Below are 17,500 nucleotides of genomic sequence, written 5' to 3'. Positions count from 1 at the left end.
AAATCGTTGGAAAGAACTTCTATCGTGCTTTTCCTTTTTTCTCTCTTTCCTTCCTTTCTTTCTTTCTTTCTTCATTTTTTTCCAACCTTCTTCCTCTTCTTCTTCCCCCTTTTTTTTTTTTTTACATCTTCGCGTTCACTTCGAAAATCAGCTGAATTCTTTGCGTCGAGACCATAATCGATGAATTATTGTCGGTTGCCACGAGAATGAAGAAGATAGTAAAGAAGAGATGTTTGGTGTACACAAAATGATTTGACAGTCAATCAAGAAATCATTCATGCAAATTATTATTATAATAATTCGTATGAAAGGAGAGTTAAAGATAGAATGGGAAGAAAAATCTGCAAATTTATTTTCCATGATGACGATGATTTATCCAAGGTTCACATTCGAACGAGAACAATGGGTATTATTATAAACCCGTAAAAAAGTTAAGAAAGGGGTTGCTCTCCTCCCTTGCTTGACTCGTCGTAACCGGATAGAAAAATATCGTCTGAAAGATTTTTGCGCGTATACATAAATTCATGGAGGACGATCGAAGAGAAGTCCCGTTTGAATCTTCAACTTCTTTTTGAAGTACCCACACGAGTGATTCAATGCTTGGTACTTGTCAGAAACGTCAAGAGAGATTTGAATCCGAGACGGCCTTCACAAAAGATTTCGTCCTTTGTCGTTCACTGATAGCTAGCTACCTTCTCTGGTGAATTTTGTAAATGACAAGGGTCGAAAGTTGCCGATCTTTATCAAACATTTTTCGACAATATCCCTTATTATAATTCTCGTCGAGTCGTCTTTTAATTGAAAACAAAAACAAAAACGAAAGAAAAAAAAAAAAAAGGAAAGAAAAGGGAAAGAAAAAAGAACGTTCATATCCATTATATTATTTCTCTGTAATTAAAAGGGCATTGCAATTGAAAATGAAAATTTTATTAGATTCTCGCTTGTAAATTAATCTAACGAAGGTGTTGATGAAAGGAAAAAAAAAAAAAAAGATGAAAAAAGAAAAAGAAAGGAAGGGTTACACTGTAACAATTAATTACTCGAGTTATACGATTTTAACGAGTTATTATTAAATGAAGTTGATTAAAACAACGATGATGATTAATCGGACAGTATTCCGAAAGTCAAACTTTATTCCTACATTCTTGTAAATGAAAGTACAATAATGCGAGCGAACGACCAAGGGCGTTTGGTTGGGGGAAGGGGGTAGAATAGAGTAGGGAGTAAAAGGGACGTGACGGAATTTCAGTATATCACTTTACGCTCACGACCTTTTCGTACTTCCTCTATATCCCACCAGTACAATAAACGTTAATGCAAAGGGGTGGTACGAATTTCGTACGATCCTATTCTCTTCTCTTCCATCCTCTTCTCATTATCTCCGGGTGATTCTCGTGATAATATAAATTACATTCGAATACACATAGAAATTCTTTTTTCAAGATAATTTCCACTCCAACTTTCATGTATTTGTGTGTGTGCGTGTGTATATATATATGTACTTTCTATGTTGTACATTAAGAGACTCATTAGTATTATTATTATTATTATTATTATTATTATTATTATTATTATTATTATTATTATTATTATTATTATTAAAATATCTCATTTGTTCGTTATCTTTTTTTTGTTTAATTTACTTTTTTTAATTTATCCTTAAATTTTGTAAAAATTTTTCTCCTCAAAACTGAAAAAACTTTTAAATATCTATGAGAATACATTAAGTTTCTATCTTTCTTTCTTTCTGTCCCTTCAATACAAATATATATATTTCTTTCTTTTTTGTCTTTCTCAAACACTTGAAATTTTCATCAAATGGTTTCTCGGGTTTCTGTTTTTTGAAGGGACAGACAACCCTGAGAGTAAAAGATAGATGAAGATAGATGGATAGGGAAAAGAGAAGGACAGAAGTTAGAAAGGGAGATGGAAAGGGAAATTTACATTCGTAAGTACCTGCGATGAGCGAGAACGCGTTATTTCTTATTCATTCCAACCCCTCGACAACTTGACGATAACTCGTTCTCTGATTAAAGACGCGCTCCTTTTCTCTTGTCTCGTTGTTCTCCTTCCTCGATGGACCGTTTTCGCCCATCGATTCTCCTCTTTCTTCCTCTCCTTTTCCACCACCTCCACAATCTCCTCCTCCTTTTCCTTCTCCTCCTCCTTTCTCAGCTCTTCCATTTCCATTTGCGTATTTTAAAAGCGTTACTGTATTTTCAAGTAGTCGAGCGTAGGTAACTTTACTTTAGGAAAAAAGTGTTACGAATTTTCTTACAGTTTTCTTATGCAAGATATCGTTTCATACTTTTAAACTCTTAGTAATCTAACCTTTTTCTTCTTCTCCTTCTTTTTTCTTTTTTTCTGTCGAGAGAGGGAGAGAGAGAAAGAGAGAAGAAATATCTTACTGTCGCATTAACATTTGTAGTTTACTATCATAAAGTATTGTCGAAGAAATAAATTAGTTGGAATGTTAAATAAACATTTGTTGATAATAATAACAATAATAATAATCGTTTAATTTCTAGTTAGAATAAGAAAAAAGAATTATTGAAATTGTATATGTATGTATATATATATATATGTATATATACATATATTTCTTTTTGTTTTCTTTTTGCAGAAAATCCATTCGAAACGCATCGGGTGGCAGGAACGAAAAATGAAGAAAATATCTTGGCTCGTTTCGTACGATCGATCATCCACGTTCCTTAGGTCGAATCTTGAAACGACAATCTCATCCAGTCGATTGAGTCTCGTCGAGCAACGTAATAAGAATCTCGGTGTTAGCGATAAGAGAAAGGATAGGAAGCGGCTTGCTAAAGAAATATTTTTAAGGGAGTCTCAGCTAAAACGTAGAATATAAAGTGGATTTGTTGATGAGAACGGCAGAATGCGATAAAGATAAATAGAGCAAAAGTCAGGGGGAGAGAGAGAGAGAGAGAGTTATGTACGTGTAACAAAAAAAAAAAAAAAAAAAAAAAAAAGAAACAGAAAAAGGAAGAAAACAGAAAACGGACGTCCAAATGGACGTCGAAAAAATAAATGATTTACCGTATATCACGGCTAAAGGAAATATCGAAGTTAGGTTAAAAAAATTTTAACACCGATAATATCGTAAAACTTTTCCAAATCATGTTATTTATGATATATTCAATAAAAAAAAAAAGAAAATTACTGGGAAAGATACGTACGACGATGGTATGAACGTTTCGTTAATAGAAAGAAATATTAGTCGATATGAAACGAGAATTATTCTTTTTTTTTTTTTAAATCCTATTTGAAACATTTAATCCCAAGTCAATAATTCGTGGAAAAGATTATATACATGGACGCCGCGCGGAAAATAGCGTGAAAAACAGAATAAAAGATGATAGAGATTCTCGATTCCTTGACGAGAATAAGATTCCATAGAAAGATTTAGACGGAATAAAAGATAGATATATAGACGGAGAAAGAGAAAGAGAAAGAAAAAAGGAAGTAAACTTGAAAGAAAAAGGAGATTTATGATAACTACGATTTTAAAGGTTTACATACCGTCGTCATTTCATTCTTCTTTTTTTTTTTTTCCTTTTGTTTTCTTTCTCTTTACTTAACTAACATTCATGTAAGATATTCCATTCGTAAAATAATGAAATCGATATAATACGACAAATGATTCTATTTATGGGAATAAATCTCGAGGAATTATATACTATCATCGTCAAATGTCTTTTTATGAGAATAATAAAAATAAGTAGGTGATCCTTTGATAAAGGAAGGAGAAAAAGGCTGGTGGGAGAATGGAGAAAGACAACGTTAGACATTATAGGGCTTACGAGGGTTTTAAGCCGGCCAATAATGGCAACACCTCATCCCTTAAAAGAACAACGTCGGATCATCCAAAAACTTTGCATCCATCGAGGCAAGTTAGATGTTTATGCTTCGGTGGTATACCAGACAAGGCCAGCCAACAATCCTTCCTAAAGGGTTTCGCCATAAATCTTGGTATATGCGCATTAATGGTCGCTTATACGTTACTCGGAAGTTTCATATTCCTTGCGATTGAGGGTGGTACCGATTCTACGGACAATGTTGGAATACACCGAGCCTTGGCAACCATTGCTGTTAGCAGTCAATCTAATAAAAGGATTAATAATACAGCATGGCTGATACAGGTAATAATAATTTTATCATCGTAATCGAATAGACAAAAAAATTAGAAATGGAGCCGGTCACTTGCCAACTTCGTAAAACAAAATGTGAAGAAATGTGAGGAAATAATATGTAATTGTTATTTTTTTTTTTTTTTCTTCCTAATTTAACGATCAAACAAACATTGAACAGAATATATTAAAGTGCTTGAAATGATACTGTATTTGAGTTGCATCGTTGCATCGATTTGCAATAGAGGAATTACGTGAGTTAATCGGGGATATTGGGAGGGATTGGCTTCTGAAATAAATTATTTTTTATTCAATGGTCATAAAAAAAAAAAAAAAGTGAGGACTCCGTCGAGTGCTTTGACGCCATTAAATTAAAAAAAAAATAAAAAAACAGAGTTAATTGATTTGCCTTGTGAACGGCTCATCATTAATAATTATTTAATAAAATGATCGCAAAATATTTTGTCAATGTTTCTTCTACTAAATTGTTGTCTTTTTTTTTTTTTTTCAATTTCTTTTGTTAAGGCAAATAACGAAGCACGCGCTAAAACCGTCGAAAATATATGGATACTAACGGAAAGCTTAAACATTCTCTACCGTGAAAATTGGACGAGATTGGCAGCGCAAGAGATCGCAAGGTTTCAGGATCAACTGGTGAAAAGGATCACGGACGACATGATAGCGACTCAGAATACTGGCACGTACACTGTTAGTAATGGTGTAAACGGCGATACTGGTACGCACACCGGTAGTAACGGTGTAAGCGGCGATAGTGTCACGGAACGACGAATACCCGAATACGAGTGGAACTTCGCCAAGGCGTTTCTATACTCTTTAACAGTACTGACTACTCTAGGTAAGTATTTATACTCTCTCTCTCGTAATTAAATATTCTACAGATACAGATTACAGTATCCTATAGTTAAAACCCAGTAGTCCGAGAATCAAGAGCTCTTTCAAATATTCAAATAGGAGAGCTTCTATCGTATTCGAATAAGCCTTTGAATTAGTAATGCTAATTCTATTGGTGGATTAGTGTTGTGGAATTAGAAATTAGAATATCCGTGTTTTTCTGTTTTCTTTATTTTTCATTTTTATCGATTTATTATCGTGTTCGACCAATGATTTATCAGCTTTTCGAATTGATTGATTGGTTATACTTCAATTGGACGTTGTTAAATTAACGAATGTATTAGCGAAAAAATAAAAAAAATATATATATATAGTAACTCTAGGATAATTTCGTATACAATTTTTATCGTTGATCTAACGATACCAAAGTATAAATTCTATGCTATCACACTAGCCAATAAAATCTATATATAATGCATTTCTTATTTCATATCGTGCATAAGATTTGTATTTCTTCAAAGAACACCGGATAGAATAAATTAAGCCAACGTCGCGATAGAATATTTGTATGTAATTAATAGATCAGTAGCTATATAGAGAGAGAGAGATAGAGATAGAAAGAGTGACAGGGGGGAGATAGAGAGAGAGAAAGTACCATCACACTTGAGGAGAAACATTACCGCATGAACGGTTAATTACTGAAAGCAAATATCATATAATTTGACTCTGCTTGTACTGACTTCTGAAGCTTGACAGGATCATTTGCAGCAGCAGCAGCAGCAGCACAGCAGCAGCGACAGCAGCAACAGTAGTAGTAATAGTAGCAATAGCTAAATAGAGTTAAGTTCGTAGTAGTTTCCTAATTTCAATACGAGAAAGATTTGTTACGGGTTATTTAGCTTAAGTTAAATGGATCAAGACGACGACGGCTCTCTTTCGAATCATATTATCCTCGAATTTCTCCCATTATCGTGGAAGAGAGCCTGACGATAATTATCTTATTTTATTAAATCCCTTAAAAAAAAAAAAAAGAAAAAAAACTGAATTTGATTTTCGAAATTTTACGAATATCCTAAATCTTAAAAATAATTGGGCTTTTAAAAAACATTTCTGCGTTTTAATGATATTTACGACGAAAGATTCTGAAGGATTTTATTCGTATCGTTGCCCGACCTATAATCGACTTAAACTACTTAATCTCTTCCGCCTATACCGAGCGAAACTACTTGCATTTTAGTCTGACCATTGATCGAACCACGCTACTTATATACTTTAGTCCGACCAATAATGGAGCCACGTTACTTGCACTTTCGTCTGACTAATCCCCGTACATCTCTTTACCATTTCTATCAATAATATTCAAGTAAACTATATAATACTCTTCGATCGTTATCGCTTCGTTATTATCTATACAACCTAATCACATTAATCTCTCAAAACTATAACGACTACAAGGGCTATATCAAAAGGGAAGTTATTGCAATCGTTAACTTCTACCATAGGTGCATATTCTCTAAGTTCGAAGTTTGCATTCGAGCGATCAAATTCTGAAGTTCGTTTAGGGTTTGTTGACACGTGCTCTCGGGTTTCACGATCTAAGCACAAGTTCTCTACTACTACTACTGCTGCTGCTGCTGCTGCTGCTGCTGCTGCTGCTGCTGCTGCTGCTGCTGCTGCTGCTGCTGTTACTTCTGCTGCTACCTCGACAGATTTTAATAGGATATCTCTATTTCCCTTGTTAAAAATAAAATTATAAAAGAAATAAGGGAACGTGTTCCTCTCCTTTTTCTTATATATTCTATATATCTCTTTGCTTCTACATTTACCCTGTCCTGGATCATTACAAGGAAATGGAAAAGATTGTAGGGAATATGTAGAATATGCGGATGAATATTTTTAACGAGGAAAAACTTTTCAATAGTTAGAAGAGACAGGAAATCGTTGTTTAAAATCATAAGGATGAAATAGGAGGAAGGCCAATATGAGAGGTCTAAGCATCAATTTTCATGGCAAACAAAGTTGGACATTAGCTTATAATGGGTCTCTATACAGTTGGAAATCTTTTGTCCAATTTTACCATAGAAATTGGAATTGTTGCTTCGACGTAATGGAAAGACGACAATATTACTTCTTGTATGATCAGCCTGGACGAGCCCAGTGACGTCACGTCCGATCGTTTGCCACGGTTATTACTGAAACAGATTGGAAGTCCGCGAGTTTGTCGGCATTTAAAAAAGAAATAGGAGTAGGGCCATCGTAAACGCGATTCCACGAACCGACCAACCCGAAGAGGATTATCGAATTATCGATATCATATTTCTTCTTTTGTAATCGTTGAGCTTTTGGACCAACAACGAATGCGTATTCGCAAAAGAAATAGGACTTTTATCGGTTACGGTTTCTCTTTTATTACACACACATATATAGATATATATATATATATATATATATATAGAAAAAAAAAGAAGAAAAAAGAAAAGAAAAGAGAAGAAGAAAGAAAAGAATCTAGGTAAATATTAATTTATATGTATGCGTGTGTTGTATATATGTGTATATATATATATATGTTTCTTTTTCTTTATTCTTTTTTAGTTACAAGCTTTCGATAAGGTATACACGTAAATAAAATATTAATGCAATAATATCTTCGTGTAGATATGAACTCGTGCTTAATACAGGGCAATTGTTTTTATCGTTAGGTGTTGGTAACAAGAGCGTGAGAATTATAAAATATATTCGAGAAAAAAGGGATAGTAATAGAAAGATAAAATATACATATATATATATATATATATATGTGTGTGTGTGTGTGTGTGTGTGTGTGTACGCGTGTGTGTGTGGATGTGTCACCAAAAAGCTTTTTCGTACCTATGCAGCTTTTTTCCCCCAGTGCTATTAACCAGAGTAGAAAAAGAACTGGTGGGAAGGTAAAGGGTAGGAGGAGGAGGAGGAGTTAGGGGAGGAGTAGGAGTGGTGGGTGAAAAAAATCCTCGAGCTTTTCTTTTTCTCTTTTTTCGGACGCTGAGGAAAGAGAGAGAGAGAGAGAGAGAGAGAGAGAGCTAATTAACTTTCAAATCTAATATCGAGATTCATCCTTACTCTCTTTTACCGAGTCGGGCCACGCTTCGGAATTGCTAATTAGAAAGTTACATTTCTAGGCAGGTTTCGCGAAGCTTAAAAGCGTTCTACAATGATCCAACGACCATGTTATATATTTTCGACATCAGGATCATTTCTGTAACATCGAAAAAGATAAAAGAACAAAAGAAAAAAAGAAAATAAAAAAGAATAGCATCATTGGCCATTTCCCATCGAGAGAATTTTAATTTATTCTTTTTGATCGAAATTAATCGGCGTACGTATAGTTTTTATTTTGTTTTTCCTTTTATTCTTTTTCTTTTTTTTCTTTCTTTTTTTCTTTCTTTTTTTCTTTTTTTTTGTTATACATTAGAGAAATACGAACGATCGACGTCAAGGATAAGATATTTAAATGAGAGAATTCGTTTCGCAAATTAATTCTTTCTCTTTCTCTTAGTCGAGAACCATAATTTGCACTCTCCTTTGCCGTTCCTCCTCTCCTTTTCTTTTGCGGAGAACCCCACTTGACTTTTTGTTGAATCCAACTGAATTCTTTCCTCTCTTTCTCTCGTTCATTCTTTCTTTCTCTTTATTTCATAGACTTCATCCTTTTCTCTCCTTTTTTTTTTTAAACGTCATACGACAAGTTAATTACGGACCATATCGCTGTACTTTTTTATCGACTCGCGTTTGAACGCGAAAAGAATCTTGTATACATCTGCGTTCTACTATTAGAAAGAAATAGTTCATGCGCGTTTCCTTGCTATCAAAGGGACGATATTGCTCGAAACGTAAAAGAAAGAAAAAAAAAAAAAAAAAAAGAAAGAAAAGATAAAAAGGAAAAAGAGGAAAAAAAGTTGAAAACAAGAAGGACATGAAGAAAAAAATTCGATGACGACGCAAGCGTATATTTTCAAAAGAAAAGAGAGGTTCAGAGATCAAAAAATATGAAAGGAAGGAGAAAGAGAGAGAGAGAGAGAGAGAGAGAGAGACAAATGGACAGACAGACAGACAGAACAGATAAGAACAATTTAATATACAAAATATAAAAATTATTGTCGCGTTTATAAAGAAAGAAAAAAAGTAAGAAAGAAACAACAAGTTATATTTTTCGAATAGTATAATAAGAAGCTTTGGATCTAATTAATACGAGATAATTCTCTTTTCTTATCAACGTACTGACGCAAACAGATAGGAAAAGTTGAGTTAGTCACGGTTTGATTAATCGCACGGTTACGTCATTCCGACAATAAAGTTACATTTTTTTCCGTCTACTAAGTTCGTTAACAAATTGACTAATATATTTTTTTTTCTCTTTCTCTTTTTGTTTATTTCTTTTTTATCCCTCTCTCTCTCTCTCTCTCTCTCTCTTTTCTTTCCCCTTCCATCAAAACGAACGAACGAACGAACGACTTTATCAAAAATACTCGAAGTTATCGTCGTTTTATTCGTAATTTTATTCTATGTTGAACGTTAAACGAAATCCCTAAAAATTAATATAAAAAGAAAAAAAAAAAAAAATAGAAAAAAGAAATAAAAGAGAATTCTTTTAACGTGCCTATATGTAATTAATTTAATCATAGTGAGAGAAAGAAAGAGAGAGAGATAGAGATAGACGATCATACGATTAGATTATAATTTTTACATCGTTTAACATTTATAATGGACTATCATTGATTTTAATATTTATAATAGAAAAGATTAGAGCCATAAAAAACGTTTAACTTTCTATAGAGAATATTAATTTCAGATAAACCTGACAATAGGGGAAACGATACGATTAAACTACGTTCGGCAAAAAGTTTATTATCGAGTTTCATAGGGACTATGAGGAGAAGGGAATGGGGTGGGGAGAAATAGAGAGGGAAGGGGAAGAGAGAATGTTTCGGTGATGACGTCGGCCGATAAGGGATGAACACAGAGTTTGAATTAGATTCCAAATGTTATACGAATTAATTAGAAACGATATAAAAACCTATAGTACCACGTATATATTTTTTTATTTTAATTGCTTTGTCATACATCTTTTTTAATATTTATTTTGACGATAATTTTTCACTAAATAAAATGTCGTCGTTCTGAAGTAAAATCATTATATTTAAAATGAAGTGGTTCCCTGGAGAAAATAATAAACGCGATCAATTTTAATCTTGTACAAGACAGGCAAAGAGCAAGAAAAAGATAAAGAGAAATAAAGAGAGAGAGAGAGAGACAGAGAAAGACAGAGATAAAATTTATCAAATGTTTGCCGGAGAAAAATAAAAATAATATCGTTTTCCTTTTCCATTATAAAAGAAGACAGAATTTTTTAAGGATGAAACGTTAGTTTCTAAAGTGTGACATTGCATCACTGTAAAGTTTCTCTTATTCTGTCTCTCTCTTTTTCTCTCTCTTTTTCTCCCATTTTATTTACATAAAAATGTCTTTTCATCTTTTCTCTCGCGATACTTATTCCCCATTCGTAATACAATATTAATCTATTTTTCTTCCAAATTCACTCATCATCACGTCGCCTCTTAATTTACAAGCTAAGCAAATTTCCAATTGACCACTCATCTATATATACTCATCCATTCCCTTCTCCCCCTTCATATAACACTATAAAATCATTATCGTAGGTTAAATTCCAAAGAGAAGAGAATATAAGAAATGGATCTAATTACGATACGATAAAGATAATGTTTAAAAAATATCGATTTTTCTCCTTCATTCTCTTTCTTTCATTCTTTCTTTCTTTTTTTCTTTCTTTTTATCTTTGTTCTGTGTCTTTGAGATGGATCAAAAAATATGAGGTATAAAAGAACAAGTTATATTATCCCCTATCGTAAATTCTCTTTCATCTACTGCCAGCCAGGAAATTTTATCTCTATATATATATATATATATATATATATACACACACACACACATATAGATATATATATATACAACAAACTAGTTTTCGAGTTTCGTTAGGATCTTTTATGAGGATAGACGATATTTCATCATCGCTGCTAAGGTCTTCCTCGAGAATTTTGATTCGGACTGTTTATCGATCGGCAGAGCTCCAGACGAAAGTGTGTATGTGTGTGAAAGAGAGAGAGAGAGAGAGAGAGAGAGAGAGAGAGAGAGAGAGAGAGAAAGCGATAGAGCTGTGGAGCCCCACCCACTTAACGGAACACGAACCGAGTGAGCAGCCACGAAACGAAACCATTTTATTTCTGTAGTTCGTCATTGCAAATTTTCGTTAAATATTATCAATTTCCATTTAAATTTTTCCAAAGGTTTTTGCAATATTTTTTTATGCTAACTCGTATTAATCTCACCCTATATTTCTTCGTGATCAAATTTTTAAACACATATATATATATATATTTATCATTTTTTTAACGTTAAATCACGAAGGTTATAAAAATATCACGGGGATGTCTATGAGAAGTGTTCAAAAGTGTCCTGATATATCTAACTAAGAACAAACAAGCTTCTAAGATAGGTCACTTGTCTTTCGTTATTTCGTATATTTCTTGCGTTCTTTTTTTTCTTTTTTTTTTTTTTTTTTTTTTTTTTTTCAGTCTATATATCCTCCGTTCTCTTTCACGTTCGCCATTGTTTGGATAACCAATCTATTCGAAACACGTTCGAATAAATGATTACACGACGCGTAATAATCAAGATGATCGATTATTTAAAAAAGAAAAAAGAAAAAAAGAAAAGAGAAGATCGACCGCAAACGAATATCTCTATGGAAGTGGAAGAAAAAATTACAAGAAAAAAACAAAAAACAACAAAAAAAAATGAAACAAAAGAAAAAGATCAGATACGTAAGTTCTCTTTATTATTTCCTTTTGCAATTCATTTATATTAATATCGCATGGGATTTATGTTATTACTTCCCGTTAGCAAAGCTATCCAACGCGGACTAATTTCATATGGAGAACTTTTTGGCAATGTGCATTTATGACAAGCGCACCACTTCCATTAGCTGATTGGCAAACCCGTACTCACTCGAGCTTACTGTCATTACACCTATTCTGCTTCGTTATAAATATTAAACGAGTTCATACATCCATGTTCATGCATACGTAGTAAATAAATAAATAAATAAATAAATAAATATATATATCCATACACATGTATAATAAATTTGTATACATATATATATATATCGCAATGGGAATTGTTGCAGTGTGTAGTAATGTCGTTTGATTCGTTTCTTTAGTAGCGTTCGCATTCCAGGAAAAACAGGAGAGTACACTCTCCTTGGTAGAAAAGATATGTATTTCAGACAGTGTGTAAACTCGAAAAATGTCTTCGCATTCGAGGAAAATCGTCGCGTTTCACCATATTACGGACTTACGGAATCCCTTGTCGGCTTAGAATTGTATTTTTACTTTGGATACTTTTGCACACCCTTACTTTATCCCTTTTTGTGCGTCTTGTGAGACACATATATACACCTAAACACATATATATATATATATAGACATATCATCGTTGAAAGGAGTGAGGGTACTAAAGTTCTTCCTTCCTTCCTTCCTTCCTTTTCCTTTTTTCCTTTTTTTTTCCTTCTTTTACCTCTCTTTCTTTCTTTTTCTCTCTTTCGAACGAGAAATGCGTCGTAGTGGATCAGGCACAAGCCTCTTCACCTTTTCATACTTCACCTTATCCTACTTCGCATATCGAATGCCTCGTACGTTGGGAGAGATCCATCGACTAGTATACATTGATGCATAATCCGGTTTACGTTATCGTCAAAGAGAGAGGGAGAAAGGATAGTAAAATGGACGTAGGATGAAAGAGGAAAGGGACACAGGGATAGGAATAGGGGGAGAAGATATATATATATATATATATATATATATATATATATATATATATAAACGATTCGTACGTTTGCATTCCACGATATGAGGTCGCATGAATATTTGGCCAGTTGCCTCGACATACAGTCGGAACTGTTCTACATATTCAGAAAATAACATCGGATGTGTATAGCTAGCTAGCTAGCTAGCTAGCTAGCTAGCTCCTCTATCTCTCTATCTCTCCATCTCTCTATCTCTCTATCTCTAACTTCCTTCTTAGAGTTAGATAGAAAGAAACGAAAAGTAACGGGTATCCTCAAAACCGTCGACGGTTTTATCCTTCGAAAAAGGATATTGCCTGCATCACCTGCAGACAGTGCGTAGTATTCTAAAATGGCAAGAGCAACCGAACGACTTTTATTCTTTCTATATTCTTTTCAAAGTGCCAGACGATATGGAATATTGGTATATCCACATTGAATTTAAACGTACCTACTAACTTTTCAAATTCACTCCGCAAGTGTCTGTGTGTGTCTGCCTCTCTCTCTCTCTCTCTTTCTTTCTCTCTTTAAATATCGATTGCGAATGAGAGTCAGCCAATCGGGAATCGGTAAAAAAAAAAAAAAAAAAAAAAGAAAACAAGAAAGAAAGAAAGAAAGGGGAAAAAAAAACCAGAAAAATCAAAAACGAAACTAAAAATTTGTATTTAAATCCAATTCGAAGGGAGGAAAAAAAAAGGAAAACGACTAAAATTACAACTAAAAAATTGTCGTTCCGCACATTAATAACAATTTCATTTACGTTAAAGCATACATCCGTAATGTATTTAACCGAGCTTGATAGACCCCCAATAGACTCGTAACAGGGGTTAATATCTCACCATCTAACGAGACGGAAAAGCGATAACCACAAGACACGCAAGATCTCATTAATCATCGTGGTTGCTCGTCCGAGTAAAACACTTTTGTTCCTTGCATGCATTTTCCACCCATAATCTCATCCTCGCTACGGGGTCACATGGATTGTAGATGGGTAGATAGGTAGGTGTATATATATATATATATATAGACACCAACAATATACATTAATATATACCTTGTCACGTGAAAAACTTTAAGAATGAAGGTATCTATATACCTTTCCATGATCTCTTAGCTTTTTTCCCTTCCCTCCTCCTTTCTTCTCCTCCCTCTTCTATATACCAATGGTCGTCTCTTGACACGGTGTACCATTACCTACTCTTTTGTCTTATCTCGTTATTTTCTTCTTCGCCTTCTACTTACTTTTTTTCCAACCGAGTTTCACCGAGCTCATCTCTTTCAGTAAGAAAAATCTTACGAGGGCTCTCTATTTTTTGACTGTTTTCTATACTCCTCCTCCTCCTCCTCCTTCTTCTGCTTCTTTTTCTTCTTCCTTTTAGAAAGTCTAAAATCATGCACAGAGATCCACAGCAATTTCACAAATTTTAATCAGAAGATTTGAAGATTCCCTAAGATGACTCTGTCGGCTATTTCTTGAAGGGAAAAAAGAGGGAAAGGGAGAATGTGAAAGAGATAGACAGTGATGAAGGAAGGAAGGAAGGAAAAGAGAGAGAGAGAGAGAAAGGTAGAGATCTAGAGAACTAGAGAAATATATATAGATATATAGACAGAATGACTACCGTCGTTTGGTATGCACCTCGCTAATGGATTGCTAGGCGAGAAGGGTTGCCGACTAATCACAATTTGTCGCCGTTTCGGTAGCAGTATAGCACGTTGCTCCGACCCCCATCATCCTATTTGGCTATCTCTCTCTCTCTCTCTCTCTCTCTCTCTCTCTCTCTCTCTCTCTCTCTCTGATACTCTTCAACGACCCACAGATAGATTGCTTTTGAATACTGTCATCGACGTTGCGAGAAATCGACAAGTGCTGAAAATCCGATTGGAATGGGACTGATTCATGGGAAACGTTCACGTTTTGCAAATCGAAAAGCACGAGCGTCGATAACGACCCGTTCTAATTTACGCTAAATTAGCTTCGTCGAAAATCTTCCCTCTCTTTTATCATGAATACGATGCGATGCAATGCAACGCGATGCAATGCAATGCAACGCGATGCAATGCAATGCAACGCAACGCAACGCAACGCGACGTCGAAAAGGATTTTTCATTGAAATTCATTTATTTGATCGTACGCAATTTTTTACCTCGTTAATTTTTTTCTTTCATATCGCATCGAAAATATTTCGAGATTTTAATTTTTGTTTTATTAAACGTTTATAAATCAAGTATACCTAATTTTTTCTTTCTCTTTTTGTTTTATTTTTTTTTTCTTTCATTGACAATTCCTATCTTTTCTCTCTCTCTCTCTCTCTCTCTTTCTCCATTTATTTATAAATCGTAAAAATCAAAACGCATTGTCGAATTTAAGTAGAATAGAAATCTACGATTTTATGAGAAAAAGGTCGATATTCTTTCCTTTTCTTTCTATCCAAGGCCATTCGAATCACAAAAGCACGTTTTCTACTTTCTCAATTCTTCACTTCCCCTTTCTTCCGACAGACATTCTTCGGCGCCTTCCGTGTGTCTTTTCCATTTCGATGCCATAAAATAGCTATTTTCGTTCCCTATTTTCTTTATCCTTCCTTATTTTCTATCGATACGAAAGTGGGAAAAGGAAGAAATCTCGACCGTTATCGATGAAATCGTAATGGCTTTTCGATTTTATTTTCCCCCAATCGCGTTAGAATTTTCCCCCATAGTACAAGTAATTTGCATAATACGAGTAACTCCAATCATAACTATCTACGTACACGTCCAACAATAAGTCGATATAAAAAAGAAAAAACAAATTTGTAAATTTATTCTATAATATTCGAGTGTGTTATCAATATTATATAAATTCCACGTACAAGGATTATTTTAATATTAATATCATTGATGAATCAATCTCTATATATCAATTTATTAATATGAACTGAACATTTACCTCATTTTCGTTATGTATTTATACATATATATATATATATATATATATATATATATATATATGTATATATATTTCATTCATAAACATGATTATGATAGAAAGAGAAACAACGAAAGAAAAGGGGATGAGTTCAATTGCAAGAATGCATTTCGTTCATGTCAGACACTGCAAGAAGATGGATTTCTCTGTCTCCATTTTTTCATTCCTGTTTTTCATTCTCTCTCTCTCTCTCTCTCTGTCTCTCTTTTCTTTTTTCCTTTATATTCCTCTCTTTTTCAAGGGTCTAAACTCGATTCAAGAAAATGATAATGCATAGAAATGATCGATCGTTAAGTTCTAACATTGAATCGAGCATACGTCAAGTAAAAAGGCGTTTTTAATCTCATCAGTGTTTTCGCGTCGTTCCATCTGTTCTTATCTCCTGTTCTCTTTCCTCTTCTTCATCTTCTTCCTCTTCTTCTTCCTTTCTTTCGATTCTTCTTTTTTACAAAATTTTTTTTTTTTTTTTTCATTTTTATTTCCTTTTTTTCGGCGTTCCTCCATCCTTTCCATTTGTCACCGTTCCCATAATAGATAAATTCTTCTTCTTTTTTTTTCTTTTTTACTTTTTTTTTTTTTTTACTCGAGCTAAAACAAACGACATCATTCGTTTTACGAGTTTTTAGTTTCTTCTTCTCGTTAAATTCTTTCTCTTCTTACCTTCATTATATCCTTGGAACTTTCGCAAACGAGAGATACCATCGAGTTTAAGAAAGGAAAAGGAAAAAAGGAAGAAGAAGAAAAAAAGAGAGGTAAAGAAAAGAATAGAATGGAAAAAAGGACGAATAATTAATTAAAATAGGTTAATTGAAATCTCGAAGGATGGTCCCCTTATCGATAAAGATAAATAGAATTTATAATTAATCGATATAGCTTGGGAAAATTATAATAAGAGAAAGTAAAAAAAAAAGAAAAAAAAAAAAATAAAAAAAATAAAAAAGGGGGGTGGGTGGGATACAGGATAAAGGAAATTCGTTCTATAACTTATACATTTATTTATTCAATTTCCCCACCCCCTCGCAGATTCTATAAACTTCGTGCGATCCTAAATTTATTCACCATTCCTTACGACTGATTCGAAGGAAATAAAAAGTTTAACGTTTCTTTTGAAAAATTTCTTCTACCGTTGATAACCAACGACACAATTAATCGACCGAACGAAAACTAGCGTGAAACGAGCTTGGAAAACCGCGATATTCGAAAGAAAGATCGTTAGAAAGTAGAAATAAAGAAAGAAAGAAAGAAAGAAAGAGAATTGGTTGGAAAGAAAAATAGTGTTGAAGAGAGAACGAGAGAGAGATATCTTGTAAGAACATAGTAGAACGAGAAATAGAGAGAGAGAGAGAGAGAGAGAGAGAGAGAGAGAGAGAGAGAATGAGAAGAGGTCCGAATGAGAAAAGTAAAAAAAGGATCAAAATGAGTTCGAAAGAAGAGAGAAAACTTGCTCTTGATTAATGCGTCAAACAAAGAAGACTGGCTTACCTAAGAAAACCTGGTGTTTACGTGTAGAAGAGGTATCTTCATCTCTCTCTTTCCCTCTGTTTTCCCTGTGCGTGTGTTTGTATGTGTGTCTATGTGTGTGTGTGTGTGTAATGTATGTTGGTAACATACTGCAGAACTCGACTTAACTTCAACGCG

The 17,500-nt window shown here is 33.7% G+C and overlaps 1 protein-coding gene and 1 long non-coding RNA gene across 7 annotated transcripts in view; one reads left to right on the top strand and one right to left on the bottom strand.

The window, feature by feature from the left end:
• The window catches only part of LOC124429867 (TWiK family of potassium channels protein 7-like), a 175,110-nt gene that overhangs the window by 121,797 nt on the left and 35,813 nt on the right, over positions 1–17,500 (top strand). For all 6 annotated transcript variants that reach the window (XM_046975650.1, XM_046975652.1, XM_046975647.1 and 3 more), the window contains 2 exons: positions 2,624–4,157; positions 4,671–5,001. In XM_046975650.1, coding sequence (XP_046831606.1) covers positions 3,783–4,157; positions 4,671–5,001 — 706 coding nt within the window. In that variant the 5' untranslated portion in view covers positions 2,624–3,782. The remainder of the gene's footprint in view (positions 1–2,623; positions 4,158–4,670; positions 5,002–17,500) is intronic.
• On the bottom strand, positions 10,057–17,183 carry LOC124429869. Its single transcript, XR_006943572.1, has 2 exons — positions 16,523–17,183; positions 10,057–16,450 (listed from the first exon to the last, which is right to left on the bottom strand). It is a non-coding gene; the product is annotated as an uncharacterized LOC124429869 (long non-coding RNA).

This window comes from Vespa crabro, chromosome 16 (genome assembly GCF_910589235.1).
Source record: "Vespa crabro chromosome 16, iyVesCrab1.2, whole genome shotgun sequence".
NCBI classification, from domain to species: domain Eukaryota; kingdom Metazoa; phylum Arthropoda; class Insecta; order Hymenoptera; family Vespidae; genus Vespa; species Vespa crabro.
This window is presented reverse-complemented; position numbering and strand designations above follow the sequence as displayed.